This window comes from Ammospiza nelsoni, chromosome 1 (assembly GCF_027579445.1).
Source record: "Ammospiza nelsoni isolate bAmmNel1 chromosome 1, bAmmNel1.pri, whole genome shotgun sequence".
Classification (NCBI taxonomy): domain Eukaryota; kingdom Metazoa; phylum Chordata; class Aves; order Passeriformes; family Passerellidae; genus Ammospiza; species Ammospiza nelsoni.
This window is the reverse complement of record NC_080633.1, coordinates 78,316,182-78,340,612: the sequence shown is the minus strand read 5'-3', so window position 1 is coordinate 78,340,612 and position 24,431 is coordinate 78,316,182. Positions and strand designations below refer to the sequence as shown.

General features: G+C 41.3%; 1 protein-coding gene across 1 annotated transcript; it reads left to right on the top strand.

Annotated features, from left to right (window-relative positions):
- Positions 1-341: 341 nt before the first annotated feature.
- LOC132070987 (endogenous retrovirus group K member 6 Gag polyprotein-like) lies at positions 342-2,102 on the top strand. The gene has a single exon (XM_059468280.1). The coding sequence runs from the start codon at positions 342-344 to the stop codon at positions 2,100-2,102; it is 1,761 nt and encodes a 586-aa protein (XP_059324263.1).
- Positions 2,103-24,431: the final 22,329 nt, after the last annotated feature.

Here is a 24,431-nt window from a genome sequence, read left to right as displayed (position 1 = left end):
GAAAAAAGAAAACCGCCGATACGCGCCGTGCCCTGGCGACCATATTAGATGGGTCCAGCTGATACGTGCGGCATAAGTCTGGGAAAACGCTGCTAGGTGAAAGTGCGCACTTAAAAAGAGGTATGGAAAGACAAGCCGCATATGAACTTTTTATTACATTTTTGCAAAAAAGGCAAATTAAGGGAATAGACTTACAGAAAGAATTGCAAGGTCTTTTGGCTTATGGTCTGGAACGGGGAGTCTTTGTGAATCCCCACACGGTTCACGAGTTGTCGGAGTGGCGTAAATTTGGTGATATATTATGGCAGGCTACGTTAGACGATGATAAAACTGCTAGGAAAATGGGTAAATTATGGCGGGTCATTAACAACGAACTGTTGCAGTTTCAGGCGGAAAAGAGGGCTGCCTATCAGGCTACTGCCGCTCACAATTGTAATAAAGAATACGATCAAGAGAGGGAGTTTGATAAAGAGTCAGGGACTCCTCTCGGCCATGCAATGAGGACGGTTTCATTACCGGCCTCGCCACCTCCCTCGGCAAGCCAGGCGCCGAGCCAGGCTGTGAGCCAGGCTTCGAGCCAGGCTGTGAGTCCGGCTACAAGCCAGGCTCCGAGCCAAGCTCCGCAGAGCGCTTTACTACCCTCCGCGCCACTTCCACCGCCTCCTTTAACGAGCCAGCCCCCCCTAACGAGCCAAGCTCCACAGGGTGCTCTGCAGGGTGCTTTATTGCCCTCTTTGCCGCAGGCTATGCATAGCACTTCTGAGTCTCCCATATTGCTTGCATCGCAGCAGCCAGGGCCACAAACGTGTGTCCCATTCCCGAAAAGTGATCAGAGCCCGGGGTTGGGAAACGATCGAGCGGTGATGATTGCACGGGAAAGACGGGATGCGTGGGCAGCTCTTGCCAAAGATGCAATGGAGAAGGGAGACCAGGAGTTGATAAGCTTAGCGAGCGAACTGGCTTGTCCGGTTATTTTCACCCCCCAGGCTGGCGGAGGTATTCAAGCGACAATTAGTGCTTTAGATTGGAAGATGTTATCTCAGTTGCGAGCTACTGCTAGCCAGTTTGGCTTTAAAAGCGAACCAGCCAAGCAAATGCTCGACTATATTTTTGACACTAGTATTCTTCTTATTAATGATTGTCGTGGCATAGTTAAATTAATCTTTACCCAACATCAGCAATTGCTTTTTAACGCCCATTGGCAAGCATTAGTAAATGAATGTGTGGCAGTACAAAGACAGCAGGGTGACCCCCTCCATGGCGTTACTGTTAACGAGCTTATGGGTCTGGGACCTTTCCTTCGCACTGAGGCACAAGCTTTAATAGGTCAGGAAAAGTGCCGGGAGGCAATGAGGTTAGTCAGACTAGCAATAGAAAGAGTAAAGGAACCAGGAGGAATACCAGTATATATGGGAATTAAGCAAGGTAGAGAGGAATCATTTGGCGCTTTTATTGATAGAGCTGCTGCTGCAATTGAAAGGGCTGGAGTGGCAGAATTTATGCGCGGGGCCCTTCTCAAGCAGTGTGCGATCCAAAATTGTAATTCTACCACTAGAAACATACTTAATACCTTAGGAGCAAATTGGACTATAGAGGAGGCATTAGAGAGGATGGCTCTTGTGCCAACCGGGCAGCAGGCTTTAGTGGTAGACGCAATTAAACAGCTAGGAGTAGGGTTGCAAGAACAGGCAAAGTCGTCTCAGAATCAGGTTTTAGCCGCACTTGCACCTCTTCAAGCGTCAGCCGCATTTGCAGCATCAAATAAAAAGGGCCGCATGAAATGTTATCGCTGCGGAGGCTTTGGCCATACGCGCCAGGAGTGCCAGGCTACTGGAATCTGGTGCCAGAAATGCCGTATGGATAACCATCATACAAGCGCTTGTAAGCGGAGGTCAGGAAACTTCTCCCGGAGCACATATTCCCGCAGCAGCCGTGCCCAGACACAAGTTGCCGCTGCAGAGATTCAACCCCCCCGCGCCTTCAACCCTCCACAGCAGGGAACCTCCAACCCTCCGCAGCAGGCAGTTTCCAACCCGCCGCAGCCGGGAGCCTCCAACCCGCCACCGCAGGGAGCCTCGGCATGGACCTGGCAGCCACAGTAGACGTAACGCTAATGACTCCGCACCCGCAGAAAATCCCTACAGGGGTTCAAGGACCTATTATTATACAAAACAAAGCGATGGGTGCGCTACTAGTTGGGAGATCTTCTGCTTCTATGTTAGGACTGTTTGTGTTACCTGGCGTTATTGATGCGGATTACACGGGAGAAATTATGGTTATGGTTTATACTCCTTTTCCTCCTCTCCAAATTAACAAGGGACAAAGGATTGCTCAGCTAGTACCGCTTGAGCAAATGACGAAAGGAATACAACCCATTAAAACCCAAGAGAGGAGAGACAGCGCTTTTGGTTCTACAGGAGGACTTACTTTGTTAACTTTAAATCTTGCCCAGAGACCGAAGAAAAAAGTTGACATAGAATATAACGGACAGAAAAGGTCACTTTCAGGTCTGCTGGATACCGGAGGAGATTCCAGCATTATTAGTCCTAGCTGCTGGCCTCATCATTGGCCCTTGCAGCCGGCAGCCACTGCTGTATCCGGGGTAGGAGGATTCACCCTGGCAAGCCGCTCGCCCCCCCTTTCAGTTCATATCGACGGGAAGCAGCTGACGGTGATTTTTTCAGTGGTGCAGTTACCTCCTACTGTTCAATGCCTTATAGGCCGGGACATAATGGCTCAGCTAGGGGTTGTTCTAACAAATGAACACCCTTTGGAGTAAAAGCCATTGCTTGGACTTTCCCAATTCCCATTACCTGGGTCGATGACACCCCGGTATGGGTTAAGCAATGGCCTTTGAAAGGGGGAAGTTTGCAACACGCACATCAGCTTGTGTCAGAACAGTTTCAACAGGGACATTTGCGTTTGTCTACCAGCCCCTGGAATACTCAATTTTTGTAATTGAAAAGAAGTCAGGGAAATACAGACTGCTCCATGACTTGCGTGCTGTTAATGATCAGATGGAACCTATGGGCTCATTACAACCTGGATTACCGAACCCAGCCATGATCCCGATGGATTGGCCTTTGCTAATTATTGATCTTAAGGACTGCTTTTTTACTATCGCCCTGCACCCGCAGGATATGCGACGATTTGCATTTACATTACCTGCGATTAACAAAGAAGCACCCGATCAGAGGTTTGAATGGACGGTTCTTCCGCAGGGCATGCGGAACAGCCCCACCTTGTGTCAGCTTTATGTCAGTGCAGCTTTACAACCTCTCAGAAAGCTATGGCCTAATACAGTCATATATCATTACATGGACGATGTATTGTTTGCTCAGCTGATGCCTTTCACACAACAACAAGTCCAGGAAATAAGAACAACACTGGCACAATACTCTTTGGTAGTAGCTCCTGAGAAAATTCAGACAACTGCTCCCTGGAAATATCTGGGATGGTCTATGACAGAACAAATTGTTAAACCTCAAAAGCTGCAATTAAAAACAAAAATAACCAACTTAAATGAAGCTCAAAGATTCTTAGGTGAATTACAGTGGTTAAAACCGATGGTGGGAATACCTAATGAACTGCTTGATGAGCTGCGTCCACTGTTAAGAGGAACTGATCCAGCTCATCCGGTGTGCATCACTGATAAGCAACAGCGGGCCATTCAGCAAATTATGGACTGTGTTATGCATGGACATGTTCATCAAAGGGATCCAGATGTACCCATAGATCTTACCATCTGGAAAGGCCCACAATATCTTTTGGGAGCACTTACACAATGTAAAAAAGAAACAGGGGAAACACGGATATTAGAATGGATCTCCCCCCCACTGCAGCAAAGCAAGACTCTTCTGCAAAAAATTGAAATGTTAGCGAATTTGATAAAGAAGGGCAGAGAAAGGATGCTGCAGGTAGCTGGGTCAGAACCAGCTGCCATCAAGATACCTATGAAGAAGGATACCTTGGACTGGTATTTGACTCATTCAGAGGAAATGCAGGAAGCCCTTTTGGGAGCATGTTGCCCTATTGAAACACATCAGCTTCGACCAGCGTTCATTCAATGGATAGGGGACTGGGACTGGATAACTTGTCCAAAGCGAGAGAATTCTCCTATCTCAGGTGCCATTACTGCATTTACAGACGCTGGCAGGAAATCAAGAACTGCTGCAATAACCTGGCAAGAAAAGGGAGTATGGAAGCATCATATTCTGCAAGCAGAAGCAGTGGACAGCCTACAAACCATGGAACTGTTAGCAGTGGTTTGGGCAATGGTACAATTTAAGGAACCTTTGAATGTTGTTACAGACTCTCTGTATGTAGCAGGAGTTGTAGCAAGAATTGAAGATGCTTCCATAAAAGAGGTGCAAAATCAAAGACTATATGAACTACTATTGCAGCTAAAGAGAGCTACAAGATCCAGGGAACATGCTTATGCTGTAATTCATATTAGAAGTCATAAATGGAAGGTTGGTTTAGGTGAAGGAAATGATAGAGCAGATAGATTGGTTACTATTACCCAAAGTACACCTCTGTCAAGTCACCAATTGGCTCGAGAAGCTCACTCAATGTTTCACCAGAATGCAAAAGGCTTAAGCAGAGAATTTAAGATAACACTCTCAGAAGCAAAAGACATTGTGAGGGCTTGCCCTATTTGTAGCCATCATAATGGGGGAAGTGGTTTAGGCCTAGGAGTAAATCCACGAGGCCTACAAACAAATGAATTGTGGCAAATGGATGTTACACATGTTCCTAGTTTTGGCAACCTAAAGTATGTGCATGTGTCCATTGATACTTACAGTAAATATATATGGGCAACAGCTCAGTCAGGAGAAAAAGCTATTCATGTAGAAAGACATCTGTACAGTTGCTTTGCAGTGATGGGTACACCAAAAAGAATTAAAACAGATAATGGTTCTGCCTATACCAGTCATAGAATAGGGAAATTCTTTAGAAAGTGGGGAATTGAACATGTTACAGGTATTCCTAATTCCCCAACAGGGCAGGCCATCATTGAAAGGGCACATGGTACCTTAAAGAAGTATTTAGCCAAACAGGAAGAGGTAACTGACCCCCACTCTAGATTACTAAAAAGCTTATTTGTGATCAATCATTTATGTGTGTTTGGTGATGTAGGGCAGCCCCCAGCAGAACTACACTATAAGCCACAAGAAACTGGTGAGCAAGAAAAAGAGGTATGGGTAAAATACCGAGATCCCAAGACAGGGCTATGGAAAGATCCTGCTAAGGTCCTGTTCTGGGGAAGGGGATATGTTTGTATTTCCACCCCTACAGGAGCATTGTGGGTACCTGCCAAGTGGACTAAACCTGTTCTTGATGCAGCGGCTGGTGGATCAACTCACAGAAGAGGACAAGGACCGTCTGGAGAAGAAGCTGCTCCTGATCCTGAGACCACTACTGCTTCAGCTGAAGGGACACTCGAAGGCGATCGACAGGGCCATAACACGCCGTTGCCGGACAACCAGGGAACTGATTGACATTATTGAATCATTATCATCTTTCCATATAAAAGGACCGGCAAAAGAGAACTGCCTTGAATGTCACAGCCCAAATTGTGCTGCTTGGGTTGCACTGTGTTGCGGGGGTTGTGACAGGACCTTTTGGGTGGATCAGTTGTCACTTTTTTGTTTATGGTGTGATGTCTGTAATCATAGACATAACTGGGAACATAATTGGGAGTGGGCTCTACGGAATGCAACAGGACTAAACACTGCCTCAGCTTTAGGTCTTTATGAGTCACATGAGCAGAAAATCTTGGCTTATTATCGGTGGGAGGTACAGTGTATTTTAAAAAGGGTTAAAGCTCAAAGTGCATCATATATAGCTTCTGTAAGGTGTAGAAAACTGGTGCCTTTAACACAACATTTCATTGTAGGGCCTATAAAAGGAGATCCCAATCAGGCATTAGACAACTGCATTAAAAGATTACAAAGGTGTGGTCTTCAGGTCTCGGGAACAGTAAGGTTAAAAACTGACAAGAAAAAGAAGGTCAAAGTAAAACCAGAAAAATGAGGTTTCCTTTTATTATATTACTTAGTGTAGTGGTAGCTGAAGAATTTAAGTTAACACATTTTAGTCAACCTAGAAATAATGTATGGCTAACACTTGCTAGGCAGATTAATCAGACTTCGCTTTGTCTCAGCATTGGAGGAGTTACTAACCCCTTTCGAACCTGTTTGGCAGGACTCCCAATATGGTCTCCTCAAGATTTCTGCAGTTTTATTAATAACCGTGCCTTATGTATGCGCAGTATGGTAAATATTAAATTGCCTAAAGGGTATACTGCCAGTCAGAGTGATGGCTACCGTCAATGCCTGTTAGTTCAATCTCTTAATATTCATTTGCATTCTCCACCTGAGGAGTTAGAGCTTTTTGGAAGTGCAAATGCTAGCATGACCAGCACTTCTGATGGTGGTTTAGCTTTGATTATTCTAATCCTCAAAAGATGAATCCATATAAACAAACATGGGCTACTCTGGATTCAGCTCTAAAGCCAAACATAGTGTCTAAACAACTCTACAGCCATTGTAAAGGCTCTAGCATCATGACACCTAAGAAATTACCTACAGGAATATTTCTAATTTGCAGAGATAGAGCCTGGAATGGTATACCTGCCCAGCCTCAGGGTGGACCTTGTTATTTAGGCAAGTTATCACTATTTCACCCTAATATATCTGTGCTGATGCAATTAAGTCATCAGGTAAGCAGGCAAAAGCGTAGCTTACATAATTTAGACTGTAGTCAAATAGGAGATCCATGGTTCTGGAGTAAATTTAAACAAGTGATGGTTTCAGCTTTCCTACCATGGGGTGCTGCAAGCAAAGCATTGACTCTAGCAAAACAAATAGGGTGTTGGGCTAAGGGTGAACTGAATAAAACTTCACAGATATTAGATATGTTAACTTCAGATGTACAAAGTGTTAATCACGCTGTTCTACAAAATAGAGCTGCTATAGATTTCTTATTATTAGCACAAGGCCACGGGTGTGAAGAGTTTGAAGGAATGTGTTGCATGAATTTATCTGATCATTCTGTATCTATTCATGCTAAGATAAAAGAGCTACGGCTAGGGCTTAATAAGCTTAAGGAAGAAGAAGGATTAGGTATTGATGAGTGGCTTAAAAGTTTCGGATTGGGACCCTGGCTAAGAAACCTTATAACATATGCTATAGGGATATTAGGGGTACTCTTATTGCTTTTACTCATATTACCTTGTTTCTGTGGCTGTATCCAAAAGATGGTTAGTAGGATGATAGAGAAGACCTGGCAAACTAACCTCCTTTCTCTTAAAGAAAAAAACGGGGGAAGTGTGGAGAGTTTAGTTCAGGCATGGCTTTAGGAAAGAGGCCACGAAGCCATGCAACTGAGAGAAAAGTAACAGGTAGCTGTGAAGCAGCTTCAAAGCAGTTTCCAGCCTGACTTCTATAAACAATTAGTCTTTCTCAGGCATCCTTGTATAAACAATAAAGTTCTCAGGCAGTCTTCCCATAACAAAGGTAACATCCTCTCTGGGAAAAGATGGCACCCTGGGAACAGTTATGGAAGTTTTGAGAACCGTTCGTATCACAGTGAGAACACTGGTTTTGTTTGATGTAAACAATCAACGGTATTGTAAAACAAAAGGAGTGGTTAGAGTTTTCTCTGTTAGCCTATCATAAAGCTGTATTTTGGAATATGCATGAAGTTCGTTAACACTATTACTTAAACTGACTGATCGATCAATAAATCGAGTTCGATGCACAATGGTCGTTCTCCCCTCACTTCAACACTATATATGCAAATGCACTCACATATGTTAAACCAACACCTGCATTTCTGAGTTAGGTATTAATGAAGTAACTCTCACTGTATGCAGAAACAGATCCAGATTGTTTGTAAACCCAAACAGATGACACTCAAAAAGTCTGTGCTGGGGAATTCTGCTTCATCCACATGTTGCCTGCAGAATAATTTCCTTTTATTTTCCTTCAATTTGGATCTTACTAGCTTAATACAATAAATTCTACTATTAGATGAGAGACAGAAGACCAATTCTCTTCAATCTATTGTTTATTTAGGATTCAGCTCTTTTACAGGTGGAAAAGTACAGTCCACTTTGCCATTCCCAGTGAGAAAATATTCCATAATTTTGTTCTTCTTGCCCTGAATTTACCTCTCTGATCTTTTGCACAAGTTTTCAGATGGAACCAAGCTACACAAAGTTTTAAGGAGGCAGGTAAATGAGGGCTTTCTTATAAAGCATAATTACATTCTTTTTTTCCCTCTGTCTTTTGAAATACTTCATAGGATTTGATTTGGGTATTTTGATTGATGTTAAACAGTAAATTGACATTTCTCATAGATCTCTATTTTATAATCACATTTCCAAGGTTGTCTCAGAGCTGGCTTTTTCTTCATGAAGTAAATACTTTTTTTCCCCAGATGGAATTTCTTCATATATGATGACTTTTACTTGAAGTTTTATTGTGTAGTCATTGACTTCATAAGTTTCTCACCTTAAGTTGTTCTCATTTGTTCTTGTCCATTCTGTTCTGAAAAAAAAAAATAGTAGAACAATTCCTCTGTTCCTCACCCTGTTTTTCCAAATGTTAAGCACAACAAACCAAAGTGAAAATTGCCCTGTGGCCCTTCTCCACTCCTGCACTTTACTTCCCTACCTCCTAATCAATTATTTATCAGTGCAGTGACATTGCTTTTATGAGAGCTCTGCTTCATTCCTTTCAAAACCATTTGTAAAGGCATTTTAGAAAAAACAGGTAGATTGCATGAAATGGATGATCTCTGTTCCTGTATCTGTTGGACCCCCTGAGAGAATTCTAGTAGGTCTGAAAGTCATGATGTTTCCTTTATGGCCATTTTCATAGCACCTCTAAAAGATGTCAAGCCAGTTGTTACATGTCTCTCATGCCTGAATCTAGGGCTCCATTTCTTCTCTTTAACCTAAATATTTCCAAAAAAGTAATTGCTGATTTCTAATACTCTGATCTTCTCACTATGTTTATTACACTCATTCAGTTCAAATAGGATGATTAAGGTTCTTTTATACAGTTAAGGTTTCTTCTTTATAATTGAAGTCTCTTTGATCTGCCTACAGTAGAAACTGTTGCCCTTTTCACTTGGGCAGTAGAGTCAGTATTGCACCTTTCCCATTTAGGCTCAGAATTTTCATTCATGTGGATTCTAACTTGCTTGTTGAGTTGTTAGTCTGCTCAATGAACTTAATTTTAATCTCTGTTTTAAAATGCAACAATCTAATACTTAATGTATTTCTAGACTCTGTTTAGACATATAGTTTAACACACGAGCCCTTACGTCTTTAAGCAGGACATTGTTCAGATCAACAGTCTGTGGGCTTAGTAAAGAAGAAAAAAATGGTTTTGTGATGATTATTGCTTCTTCTGTCTTTACGATATATCAATTCAGTTATCACACTTATTGCGGAGAATTGGAAAACAAGCATTCCTTGTCATAGAAAACCCTCACCTTGTTCTCCAGTAGCACCTATCACCTAAGACCGAGGTGAAGCAAAGGTCGATTTACTTTTTTGGTGAAAGTAGGCTTATTTTGTTGATAAAGCTGTGCTATTAAGACTATCAGACTGATGGACCCAAAATAAAATTTGTGATTGAGTGATGTTTTTTCAGAGCATTTAGCCAGCAAAAGCCCTAGATTACAGCATTCGGTTCCAGTGCTTGCTTACATATATTGCACTTTACCCCATGGCTGATAAGAACAAGATGCATAAGCACTCCCTGAAGCAAACAAATTTTTCTATTTACAGCAGAGATCCTGTCATCAGTGTGCCACAGAGTCAGGTTCTCTGCTTTTTGCTTCTCTTTCCTTGCTGTGCTTGGAAATGACTGGGGCCGCTTTTCTTATGTATGATACCATAATCTGTGTTGTCTTTATACACAAATTTTGCTCTGAATACATTTTCTAAATAGGGCCCTGTGGGAGACTTATCTAAGTGGAGGCTTGTTTTGTGCATTTTGAATGATTTTACTTATGCCTAATATGCTCAGAACAGCCAAAGTAACATTGGTTTCGATATATCCAGTAGCAAAGCTTTACTAGCTTACATAATTTACACAAATAGAGGCAGCAATGGTTTCTAAAGCACCTAAGTTTCCAAGAGGGGATTCTGTGTTTGCTTGTTTGTTTGTTTTCCCTTTAGAGTTTGTCTAAACTCCCTATTAATATCTGTTGAAAATTTTTCCTATCATCATCAATTAAATTCAAGTTTAGCCTCCAATTTCCTGTTGTATTTGTGAAAACCTAACTTATTGTGCTTCACTTGCTCATTTAGCAAATGAATGCACCATACAAATGCCCAGATTCTCTGCATGTATTTGTTTATTACTAGAATATAATGCAAATAGTAATGATGACATTTTTTGTTTTACACAATATAATAAATTCGATGGTTCTGAATTTTATGCATTGATTTTTGCTGTTTGGAAAACAAAATTTATGCTAAAAGAAAAGTGCCATTCTATTAGTTTTTTCATAGAGGGACAAAAGTGTCATGACATGATCTTGAGGTGTACTTTTCCTTGTCTTGCACCAACAATTTCATAGAAATAGCTGATGTTGCAGAACATAGAACACTTGTTTCTGTCCAGTATCTGTGCCAGACATCTCTCATATTCTTCTGTACACGCATTTCTAGTGTTCTCTTCTTGTCCTCCTCTAATTTAAAACTTTATTCATACTCATACTCTGAATGGTCCGATGATAATGTGTTGATGTTTATCAAATTCATTGTCTCTTACATGACAATCTCTGCAGAAGAAATTGCTTCAGAAATTGCTTTTAGATGGTACTGATTTTCTTTGTGTATCTCTCCCCTTGGGTGATCAAACATTACAGATGCTGTGAATTAATTTGGTGTTCTGCTGTGTGTACAACCACTGTGATACTACAGCACTGCTTTAACATTATTTTTTCTTCATCACAGCGTGAATGGAAAAACCCAAACTATTTTTAAAAACCTCAGGAAGAGAGTAAGAATAAAAACATGCATTAGATATGAATCATGTGTTCTTACAAAGTAGCTATCCTTGAAGTGAGAGGAAAGCTAAAGGGAGGGACTTTAAAGCTTTTTTCCATGTTAAAGTTGCTGGATTAGTCTTTAGATACTGAGTTAAGTTAAATATTTCTACACATCAAAAATTGTGGGCAATAGTAATATGAAGAACAAAATTATACTTAAGACAGCTCTGTGTGAGCTGATCTGTTTTCAAATGTTCACCTGGCACACATTAATGCTGGGCTATGTAGTGCTGCATGAAAATTACACTGCCTCATTTTGAAAAAGAGTTTCTACTTCTAACCCCAGGGGCAGGAAGGCATGGTCATGGTCATCTTGCTTCCATTACCTACATACTCACAACCACTGCTGGGGAATGTCTTTGTGATAATGCATTGCTGAGTGTGTCCTTGGGCATAATTTTTCGTTGCGGTAGAAATACGACTTATGACCTTCCTGGCATTTCTCTGCCTATTACAGATCACGATCTATTCTGTTTAATCTCTCACCTTCCTTTTGACTTCCTGCACTTTGTCCTCACTCTAGTGATGAAGGCTGCCATCAGCCTCTGCATCTGAAAGAGATGACAAGAAGCAGTGAACCCCAGGAAGATATTACTTTTACACTTCCAAAGTGAGGATTTGCTGGCATTTGTGCCTAGTCTTTGGCTCACCTCTGTCCTGCATTTAATGGAATCCTCCTCAACTGATTGATTGCCTTTAAAACTTGAATTTTCTCATCTGAATGGGAAGTCACCAACTGTGGCCTCCTAAGGGCAAAGTTTTTCCAAACATTTAAAGATGCATAGACACATAGATGCATACATATGTTCTTGTGCTTTCCAGAGTAAGGACAGACCAACCAAATTCCCAGAGTACATCAAATCTAAACATAAAGGGCAGCTCATAGCTGCATCAAGATAGAATAGAATTTGTTTTATTTCACACATCTTCTAGTGTTTCCATAATGAATTATCACCTTCATTGTCCCAATTTTTTCTCAAATTGTTCAAAATGAAATGTACATTTCAGCATTCAATGAACTACAGTGTTCCATTTAAAGTCTCAAGGTCTCAGAGATTAAGACATCATTTCTGCATGACTCATATAATTCTAAGTAAAGAATACTTTTGACACACTATAATAAAACAGAAAAAAGAGGAATACATTCTCAAAAAAATATGTATGACTGAGTCTGAGTACAGCCATATTAAGAATAAAAATGAACAGGAAAATATTAAATATGCTTGCCCTGAAGGAAATCCTTCAGGCTAGTTTTTTTCCAAAGGATTTTCTGTTTGTATTTGATAAGAAGATGGTAAAACTATACAGTCTTTTCCAAGAATTTCCTCTCTGTGCATTTAGGAACAACATAGAAAATTGGCAATTTTATGCTTTAATGCTTTGCTAAATCTGTATCAAAATCAGAGACTCTGTCGTATGTGCAATCCACTGCCTTTTGCCCTGAGGAGACAAAAATTAAACAAAACTGTATGCATTTAGATTTCTGTTTGTTTTCAATTTTCAGTACTAATAATTGTCTATGCTTCTTTTTCCATTTGTCCTTTATGAGTCTGACTTGATAGAAATATTTTTCCCTCCATCCTTGTTCCTTGTAAGTTAAAGATGGATCCGCACTGTTCTTAAATTTTTGAATACGCTGTTCTATTGCTTCTTTTTCATGTTAGTAAGACAAATGCTTATAGTTCAGGAATTTTTTTAAAGCTGTCTCTTTCATTTCTGATCGTAACTCTAAATAGGAATAGAGAAACAAATGCAAGCAAATTAATGCTATACAGGCTGGATTCTTTAAAGTTTTAATTTTGCAGAACTGAAAATAATTATGGGTAACCATCTAGAATCTGAAGCTGTCTGGAATAATGATACCTTTTAAAAGAATATTTTCCTAGTAAATGTCAAAAATCTGCATTCTGAGGTATGAAAATAAGAGTGGTTAAACACTCTCTTGTGCATTCAACCCCAAAAAATCTGAAGAATATGAAGGCGAAAGAAAAACAGAAATTAAAAATTACCAGCATGATTGAGAAGAGCGAGGAACAGTTATAAAAGGATCAGAACAATAAAGAGGGACAAATTATAAGATTATCTATTGTTTTTAAATTTTCTGTTAGGTATTTGTTAACCCTGTTATCTTTTTATCAAGTTGATAATAATGTCTGAAAGAATCCTAATACTGCTGTTGATTAATTTCTTGACTGAATTGAACAATACAATCAAAAAAATTAAAGATTTTGTCATAATGAAAGGTCATTCAATGTTTTCTATTTCAACAATGTTTCAGAATGTTCAACAGCAGTGGCTATATATCAACATAGAAAAAATCAGGACACAAAGAGGATTTCTATCTAAAGTTATTTAAAAATCTTTATGATCTTAAAAAGATTTTCTACCAATTAAACCTTATTTTTAAGAACTTTAGAAACAATGAGTAAGAAATAATATCTGTATTCCTGGTGGATGTCAAACCATGAAGTCCTCTTCTGATGTTCAGATAGGAAAGGCACAAGGAGATCTGAAATAAGGGAAAATATTCAATCCAGTGAATAGATCAATAAGTTCAATACTCTCAGACAATTAAAACTCATTTGCCTTGTGTTTAGTGCTGAAGAGATAAGTTTGGAAGGTAGGCTGAATATGCTCGGAGATAGCTTCTCTTTTCCTAGGATACAAAAATATCACTTACAGGACATTGAGTGATAGAGATAATTTTCACCTTTTCAACTCTGAAGCAATATAATATTTGTCACAACTGAATAATATTTAGTGTGTTTGCAGTTTTTATTATCTACTGGAATAATGTTAGGATCCCACTCCTGAAGCAGTATTAGAGTCTGATTATTAAGGGATGCTTTTTTTTGAATGAAGGTGCAAACAAGTCCTTATGCCAAAGTCAATAGTATGGATTTTATTTACCAGTATGTGAGAGAGAGAGGGAGATAGAGAAAGAAAGAGATTATAGTCACCAGCATGTGAGTTTCACATCCCAGGTATCCAGAGCCCCACATGAAGTTCTCACAAATTGGTGTGGCATGTGTGTAAGCAGTTGCTTCCTTTCCTACAGTTTGCCGTGGTGGGAATTTTTGTATGAATATATCTGCCAGATCTGCTTCATCAGGCCTGGCATCTTCCTCTTCCTGTGTCTGAGCTTTTCCCATAGTATGCACAGTGGAATCTTGTCCAGTGTTCTAATTCCAAACCTTTCACCTCCATATAGGCCTGAAATTAGCACTTTCCTGTTTGCCATCTGAGACTGTTAGAGTAGCTTTTCTGGTGGGAACTTCCTTCTTTGTCAGTATTTGAGACAATTCATTGCATTCGTTAAGTGTAAGAGTGACAGCTGTCTCTAGCACCTTGCCGATGTTCTTCAGTTTCCATGAAGATTTCTTTTGCCCAAAGGCATGAGAGAATCATTATTTTTTGTTGTTGTTGTTTTCTACCCTGATCTACTTTTTCTTCTTATGCCAACTTTCCAATTTCTTCTTCTCCTCTGTTTTTATTCTGCAGAAGCAATACAAGATCCTGCTATGCAGAAGTCTCAATCACCTGTGTCTTTATAACTTTCATGTCTCAAACAGAACCAGGAGTGACAATCTACTTCAGAGGAAGTTCAAAAATTAAAAAGGATAAGTTTACAGTGTCTGGTCTTAATTCAGCATCTTAGTCTATTTTATTTTATTCAGCTCCACCTGTTTACTTTGCTTAGATTTAGTACCTTAACTTTCTCAAATATCCTAGAAGGGCGATATTTCTCCTATTTTGAATCACAGCAATACTGAAAATCATGGTTTTACAAACATCCTTTAAAAAGAAAATGAAGAAAAACTCTTGAAACTTTCACTGAATTCTTAGACAATAGTGCTGAAATATTTATCTCTGCATTTTCCCTGTATCATTCAGCAGGCTTTTTCTAACAAAACATAGGCTTTATTCAGTAAAGATTGCTAAGACACTACTGAAAAATTAAAATAGCCTGTTAGGAGTTGCTGGTCATAGTTTCCAGGTAAAGGGAGCATAGATAACTCTTACATTTTTGCTAGTTAACTGCCTGCTACAATAATTTAAGACACACAATAAAAAAACTGTGCCAAAGCACCATTTGTTGTGAAACACTGTGGAGAAGAAGACTAACTAAAGGCAATAGATAAACTCATGTTAAGTTTTTTAAGGTATAGATATTTCATTTAATTGCCTTGTCCTCATGAAGACTTTTAATCAAATCTCTGTGACAGTCCTCTTCTAATGGGAGGAATTAGAACATTTTGGGGTTTGTACTTTATTCGTCTTTTGGTCTTCCCTAGAACTGTTCATGGCAGCCTAAAGAGGTGATTTATTTTTCCATTGAATCCCCACGATTTATTTTCAGCTTGGATTGGGTTTCTTAGCTTGTAGATTAACAAGGACAAAAAAAAAACCCAGCCTGCATTAGCTTTGATTATTTTTTAAATATCTTTTTATCAGCTAGTTCTACTTTTCTTACATCATAGATCATAACAAAAAAACCCACAGGTATTGTAGATTAAGATCTAAAATCATATCCCAAAAAAAAAATTAAGACGTTTCTGTCTTTTTCCATATAATTAATTATTCTGCAATACTGTAGACCTTATTGGATAACTAATTTTGTTCTTGTCAAATCTTAACAACAAATTGGATTTCGAAAAGTGTTTAAAATAATAAGGCATTTCTATATCTTTTTTTCTTCAAACATCAAAAATATTTTAAAAACTAGGATTATTTTTTTTCCCTTTTCATCATCTTTTGCTTCTTCTGAAAACTGCTCTTGGGTGAAGGTACAAAGCATATTATTAACATGGCAATTTTTTGACAGTGGATACACTGTATCATTAACACATTATCAAAAACATCTATAAATTTTTAAGAGTTAAAGAAGTAAAGTTCAAAGTCTGTGGAATTTTTGGCATTTTATTTCATTTTCCTGATTCCTTGAGAATTCAGAATGGAAATATTTGCATTTAAAAATATAAAATTACTTCTGAGACACGAAAGTCTTATTTTCCACAACACTTTCAATTTTTTTTTCTTTGAAAATATGTCTTTGCTAATCAAACCAATTCAAAATACATCTTGAAAACATTTTTTTTTGTAGATGGTTTACCCATATCTGCCAAGATTAATAGTCAGTTTGAAATGAAAAGCTCAGTTTACACACTTGGAGAGATGAAGTATATTATAGGAAGCCACCTATGGGAGTTTTTCTGAATTATCAGAGCTCAGTCCTTGGTCTCTATTTTTTTTTCAACCTGTGCCATGATATTATATCTTTGTTTGTACATTGGTGTCAATTCTCACTTTGTTCTTATGACTGCTCTGTGCAACAACCTGGACCCATTTTTGTAGTACATATAAAGTAATATATCTCCACCCATTTCACTGCAAGGTGAATGACACATGAGGATTTTCTTCCATCTGTCCATTTATTCATGCTCTTCTTTGCTTCCTTATTTGCACTCTGAATGTATTGGAAAAATCAAGCAGGTGACATTTTCAAAAAGTAAAAAATTTGATGAATATATAATAGCAACAGTAATTCTTTCATTACATCATCACCAGCCATGTTCATATTTTATTTTAGCTATCAGAGGACTTAATCAATTCTCCCATTTAGAAAATATGTACATATTGAAGTCCAGTCTCTTTATTTTCCCTGGTTTGATCTCCACAAATAACCAATAATCGTAGAGTCATTTGGGTAGAAAAAGAAGTTTGTGATTATCAGGTCTAATCATTAATCCAGCACTGCCAAGTCCACCACTAAACTGCATCTCAATAGCCACATCTACATGTCTTTTTAATACTTTCAGGAATGGTGACTCCACCACTTCCCTGGGCATCCTGTTCCAATGCTCAGCAATTATTTCTGTGTGGAATTTTTTCCTCCTACTCAATCTAAACCTTCCCTTGAGCAACTACACACCATTTCCTTTTGTCCTCTAGCTTGCTATCCGAGAGAAGAGACCAAAAACCACCTTTTGAAAGCCTTCTTTCAGGTAGTTGTAAAGAGTAACAATAATAATAGTAAAAATAGTACTAATAGTACTAATAGTAATAATAGTAATAATAGTAATAATAGTAATAACAACAACAACAACCTTTTTTCCTCTAGGCTAAACAACTGCAGCTCCTTCAGCTGCTCCCCATAAGACTTGTACTCCTGATCCTTCACCAGCTCAGCACATCAACACCTTTCTTTCAGTGAGGGACCCAAAATGAGCACAGGATTCAAGATGTGGCCTCACCCTATTAACAAAAGCTACTGAATGTAATGCAGACTTCTTTAGTTTGGTCTAGATAGTTTAGAGAAATAGATTAAAACTGAAGTTTAATTCTAAATTTGATACACATTCGCAAATTTGGGAGTTACTCCACTAATTTAGGAACACTGGGAAAGTTGAGGAAAGAATAACTACTGTGACACTTTGATTTTTTCTAATGTTTTTTACAGTCAATTTTCAAGTCTCTAAGAAAAATTTTGTCTTAAAGGCTGATGTGCAGGAGAAAAATTAATCATGAATACACTGTAGCTAAATAAAATCAGGGAAGAAATGATGACAAAAAAGAATAGTGGAAAATTTTCCTGAGATTTCAAAAATCATTTTAAACTGTGTAAGAATTGATTTCTAGTTCAGAACCTTTTTTCTTGAACTCATTAACTTGGGAGAAAGTGAACCATGGGTCTTGAGAGTGATTTTATGAAATTGTAGTGAATATGAACAAAAACCCCACAATAAAACAGATTGTTTTTCAAAAAAGATATGTCAAGTTTTCTGTATTCTAAGTCAGACTGGTGATAGTCATGAGAACACTATAGTGATAACTAAATTCTAGAAGTAGAGGGGTACATTGATATAAAAAATCCTTCTGAGCAATGTAGGTTGATTCCTATTAGGAGTGCACAGAATTATTTTCTTTTTGCTGTAGTTTTTGAGATAAATCAAGTATTTTTTGTTATTACTTTAATTGTCCTGTATATCACATTTTGCATCTAAGTGACTGAGTGATTGGGTTCTCTGTTCAGAGAACATTACCTTGGCTATTTCTTAAAAAAAACTACTTTTGCTTCTTTGGTTTAGATTAGAAAAAAAAACAGTTCTTTCTGTATAATTTCTGAGTAATAGAATATCTTGTGACAAAAGCTGTGATAACAGGTCTTATCTATACTGCCATACAAACCTAATTATAAATACATTAGGGAAATGAGGGCTACTGTTCATGAACCTGACGAATGGTGATGTGAAAAGAAAAATGCAGGAGGAAACTGGGAATGGCTTTGCCCAAATGTTTGCTATTCCCTTGCTATAAGAGCAATGACAGTCTGGGGTAGACATTTCCAGTAGGAAAAGTAGTACTGGGAAGCCTGGATAGCCTTAAAATTTGAGCTTGAGGTCAACTAATTCCCCAAAGTGATTTTATAAATCAGTCTTGCTGGAGCAGATTTCAAAGACTCAGGTGTTCTGGAATACTAAAACTTCATTTTCCCTATTTAGCTAATTACTTTCTTTTTAGCAGAGATTTTTTTTTATTACTGCAGTAATAAAAGTGAACAACACCACAGAAATTGTCCTGCATACCTATTTCATATATATAAATATATCCCGCAAATACTATTTAAACAATTGGGAGACAGAAAATGAGATGATGCAACAAAGTTAGTTTTTAATCTCAGTTGTGGAGCTTACTTTATCTAAATTCTGTTAATAATGCAGTTCTCAGTGATCCTGAATGTCATCACTGTTACTTTGATAACTAAGATTGGCAGTTCTAACAAAAAAGCTGAGAGATGCATGCCTAATGAGACTGAACTTTTCCCATCTCTGGAGGTATTCCTCTTCAGGTCAGGACTTAGACACAAGAATAGGTTAGTTTAAGAGTGTCAGCATTATTGTTTCTAATCTAATACTCATTCTCTGGATTTACTAGTGCAGAAATTATTCTTCCAAGCTTTCAATTTGGCAAACCTCATTAGTACTAAAGATTTCTAGTATGTATAGGAAAAAATATAAACCCTTTGCTTTCATTTACCATCTTGGTAATGTCGACAGAACAAGTTAAATACTGCAGAACAAGAATATCCTCCCAAAAAGTAACCTTTTCATGATTGCAGCTAGAATTGATAAGAGACTCCTAAAATCCTCCTGTACCTTCCTGGTCTATCCTGCATCTACATCCTGGCAGAATTTTTACACATACAAACAATTAAATATCTCTTTTTAATTATTAGAGACCAAGCAGTGACCTTTGATATTATCCACCCAGTCCTGCCCTATGATTCCCCCAATTGCCACCTTCTAGCTCTTGCGGATCTGAGCAACACGTTCCTCTCCCACAACCTTTACAATCTACTTTCATGCATTTTGTGAAGCACCCCTGAGCCATCACTGCATGCTTTACTCAAAGCATGTGTCCTCAGCACAAACTTACTCCATGCAAATGTATTGAAACTGTTCATTGTACATTTACCTTCTTGAGGAGAACAGTTTCACCAAAAATATTTTGTAAAAGCAATTAAAAACATCAATTCCAATTCATTTCTGTCTTTAACACATATGTTTTTTAGTCCTGAAATGTTTATAGTAGACAGAATGAGATCAGACTTAAAAATCACATCTAAATTCATTCTTTCTCCATATTAATTTTATTGACCTAGGACTGGTTAAGTAGGGGTATGGATGCACATCTCTTAAAAGCCTAAGAAGTTTGAGGTGACTGGTTGCAGCCGTAATTAGAAAACTAGGAGAAAAAATATTGCACTGATCTCTGAGGCTTCTGGAATGGAATGAAATTGGTTGACTGGTGTTGGCCCAACTAATCCTAGTAAACCGCTTCTATTCTTAGTACTGAGAGAACTGTGGGAGGCAAGCAGCTGCAGTGAATTTACCTGTGTGACCTGGAAGCCAATTTTCAATAGAAAATCAGAGCAAGTATTCTCAACTATCCTCAAGGTAAACACTAATAATCACAGGAATTTGGTGTCAGCTTACTGGCTTCACCTCTTCCAGTATCCTGTTGTAGCTGTGACCAGAATCCCCTGTTTAAAGCCAGACAAGAGAAGAACGAGACGGAATTTGTGAATCCATATTGAATTGCAGAGAGAAATGTCCTTACTGATCTAAGGTAGCGCCTGGCTACATCTAAAATATGTAGTATCTGACTGGGTTTATTTTTATCTCACCTGCTGACAAATCCTTTCTCCTTCCATCACAAAGTACTACAAGTGTAGTATTAAAAAGGGCACAGATTCATCTTGTCTGCTACTACCTTTCTGTAAGTCATTTTTATGTATATGCTACTTTCTGATGAAACTGCAGGATGCATAATAGTCCAGTGGCAGTGGATAAAATCATTCAGTGCTACTATGTGCCATAGTTATTAATGTGCAAGAGTATTTTAATGCATAAGCAACACCACACAAATTGCCTCTCCTAAGAAGCAGGGCACCGTTCACTCCATTTAAACTTCAGCAAAGGAGTAGTGAGACATTGGCATAATGGAGGAAATTATTCCTGTAAGTTGGGTTGCCTTAGAATGTCTCATGGGCTCTTTGAATATAATTGTCTTATTGAGTCTTCCTTCCTTCCTTCCTTCCTTCCTTCCTTCCTTCCTTCCTTCCTTCCTTCCTTCCTTCCTTCCTTCCTTCCTTCCTTCCTTCCTTCCTTCCGCCACTTCCTTCCGCCACTTCCTTCCGCCACTTCCTTCCGCCACTTCCTTCCGCCACTTCCTTCCGCCACTTCCTTCCGCCACTTCCTTCCGCCACTTCCTTCCGCCACTTCCTTCCTTCCGCCACTTCCTTCCTTCCGCCACTTCCTTCCTTCCTTCCTTCCTTCCTTCCTTCCTTCCTTCCTTCCTTCCTTCCTTCCGCCACTTCCTTCCGCCACTTCCTTCCGCCACTTCCTTCCGCCACTTCCTTCCGCCACTTCCTTCCGCCACTTCCTTCCGCCACTTCCTTCCTTCCTTCCTTCCTTCCTTCCTTCCTTCCTTCCTTCCTTCCTTCCTTCCTTCCTTCCTTCCTTCCTTCCTTCCGCCACTTCCTTCCTTCCGCCACTTCCTTCCTTCCTTCCGCCACTTCCTTCCTTCCTTCCGCCACTTCCTTCCGCCACTTCCTTCCTTCCGCCACTTCCTTCCTTCCGCCACTTCCTTCCTTCCTTCCTTCCGCCACTTCCTTCCTTCCTTCCGCCACTTCCTTCCGCCACTTCCTTCCGCCACTTCCTTCCGCCACTTCCTTCCTTCCTTCCGCCACTTCCTTCCTTCCGCCACTTCCTTCCTTCCTTCCGCCACTTCCTTCCTTCCTTCCGCCACTTCCTTCCTTCCTTCCGCCACTTCCTTCCTTCCTTCCTTCCTTCCTTCCTTCCTTCCTTCCTTCCGCCACTTCCTTCCTTCCTTCCGCCACTTCCTTCCGCCACTTCCTTCCTTCCTTCCGCCACTTCCTTCCGCCACTTCCTTCCTTCCTTCCGCCACTTCCTTCCTTCCTTCCGCCACTTCCTTCCTTCCGCCACTTCCTTCCTTCCTTCCGCCACTTCCTTCCTTCCTTCCGCCACTTCCTTCCTTCCGCCACTTCCTTCCTTCCGCCACTTCCTTCCTTCCTTCCTTCCTTCCTTCCTTCCTTCCTTCCTTCCTTCCTTCCTTCCTTCCTTCCGCCACTTCCTTCCTTCCTTCCGCCACTTCCTTCCTTCCTTCCTTCCTTCCGCCACTTCCTTCCTTCCTTCCTTCCTTCCTTCCTTCCTTCCTTCCTTCCTTCCTTCCTTCCGCCACTTCCTTCCGCCACTTCCTTCCGCCACTTCCTTCCGCCACTTCCTTCCGCCACTTCCTTCCGCCACTTCCTTCCGCCACTTCCTTCCGCCACTTCCTTCCGCCACTTCCTTCCTTCCGCCACTTCCTTCCTTCCTTCCGCCACTTCCTTCCTTCCTTCCTTCCTTCCGCCACTTCCTTCCGCCACTTCCTTCCGCCACTTCCTTCCGCCACTTCCTTCCTTCCTTCCTTCCGCCACTTCCTTCCGCCACTTCCTTCCTTCCTTCCTTCCTTCCTTCCTTCCTTCCTTCCTTCCTTCCTTCCTTCCTTCCTTCCGCCACTTCCTTCCTTCCGCCACTTCCTTCCTTCCGCCACTTCCTTCCTTCCGCCACTTCCTTCCTTCCGCCACTTCCTTCCGCCACTTCCTTCCTTCCGCCACTTCCTTCCTTCCACCACTTCCTTCCTTCCGCCACTTCCTTCCGCCACTTCCTTCCGCCACTTCCTTCCGCCACTTCCTTCCGCCACTTCCTTCCTTCCTTCCTTCCGCCACTTCCTTCCTTCCGCCACTTCCTTCCTTCCTTCCGCCACTTCCTTCCTTCCTTCCGCCACTTCCTTCCGCCACTTCCTTCCTTCCTTCCTTCCGCCACTTCCTTCCTTCCTTCCTTCCTTCCTTCCTTCCTTCCTTCCTTCCTTCCTTCCTTCCTTCCTTCCTTCCTTCCTTCCTTCCTTCCTTCCTTCCTTCCTTCCTTCCTTCCTTCCTTCCTTCCTTCCTTCCTTCCGCCACTTCCTTCCGCCACTTCCTTCCGCCACTTCCTTCCGCCACTTCCTTCCGCCACTTCCTTCCGCCACTTCCTTCCTTCCGCCACTTCCTTCCTTCCTTCCTTCCTTCCTTCCTTCCTTCCTTCCTTCCTTCCTTCCTTCCTTCCTTCCGCCACTTCCTTCCTTCCGCCACTTCCTTCCTTCCTTCCGCCACTTCCTTCCTTCCTTCCGCCACTTCCTTCCGCCACTTCCTTCCTTCCTTCCTTCCTTCCTTCCGCCACTTCCTTCCTTCCTTCCTTCCGCCACTTCCTTCCTTCCTTCCGCCACTTCCTTCCGCCACTTCCTTCCGCCACTTCCTTCCGCCACTTCCTTCCGCCACTTCCTTCCGCCACTTCCTTCCGCCACTTCCTTCCTTCCGCCACTTCCTTCCTTCCTTCCGCCACTTCCTTCCTTCCTTCCGCCACTTCCTTCCTTCCTTCCTTCCGCCACTTCCTTCCTTCCTTCCTTCCTTCCTTCCTTCCTTCCTTCCTTCCTTCCTTCCTTCCTTCCTTCCTTCCTTCCTTCCTTCCTTCCTTCCGCCACTTCCTTCCGCCACTTCCTTCCGCCACTTCCTTCCTTCCTTCCGCCACTTCCTTCCGCCACTTCCTTCCTTCCTTCCGCCACTTCCTTCCTTCCTTCCGCCACTTCCTTCCTTCCGCCACTTCCTTCCTTCCTTCCGCCACTTCCTTCCTTCCTTCCGCCACTTCCTTCCTTCCGCCACTTCCTTCCTTCCTTCCTTCCTTCCTTCCTTCCTTCCTTCCTTCCTTCCTTCCTTCCTTCCTTCCTTCCTTCCTTCCTTCCTTCCGCCACTTCCTTCCTTCCGCCACTTCCTTCCTTCCTTCCGCCACTTCCTTCCTTCCTTCCTTCCTTCCTTCCTTCCTTCCTTCCTTCCGCCACTTCCTTCCGCCACTTCCTTCCGCCACTTCCTTCCGCCACTTCCTTCCGCCACTTCCTTCCGCCACTTCCTTCCTTCCGCCACTTCCTTCCTTCCTTCCGCCACTTCCTTCCTTCCTTCCTTCCTTCCTTCCGCCACTTCCTTCCGCCACTTCCTTCCGCCACTTCCTTCCGCCACTTCCTTCCTTCCTTCCTTCCGCCACTTCCTTCCGCCACTTCCTTCCTTCCTTCCGCCACTTCCTTCCTTCCTTCCTTCCTTCCTTCCTTCCTTCCTTCCTTCCTTCCTTCCTTCCTTCCTTCCTTCCTTCCTTCCTTCCTTCCTTCCTTCCTTCCTTCCTTCCTTCCTTCCTTCCGCCACTTCCTTCCTTCCTTCCGCCACTTCCTTCCTTCCTTCCTTCCTTCCTTCCTTCCTTCCTTCCTTCCTTCCTTCCTTCCTTCCTTCCTTCCTTCCGCCACTTCCTTCCTTCCGCCACTTCCTTCCTTCCGCCACTTCCTTCCTTCCGCCACTTCCTTCCGCCACTTCCTTCCTTCCGCCACTTCCTTCCTTCCACCACTTCCTTCCTTCCGCCACTTCCTTCCGCCACTTCCTTCCGCCACTTCCTTCCGCCACTTCCTTCCGCCACTTCCTTCCTTCCTTCCGCCACTTCCTTCCTTCCGCCACTTCCTTCCTTCCTTCCGCCACTTCCTTCCTTCCTTCCGCCACTTCCTTCCGCCACTTCCTTCCTTCCTTCCTTCCTTCCTTCCTTCCTTCCTTCCTTCCTTCCTTCCTTCCTTCCTTCCTTCCTTCCGCCACTTCCTTCCTTCCGCCACTTCCTTCCGCCACTTCCTTCCTTCCGCCACTTCCTTCCTTCCGCCACTTCCTTCCTTCCGCCACTTCCTTCCTTCCTTCCTTCCTTCCTTCCTTCCTTCCTTCCGCCACTTCC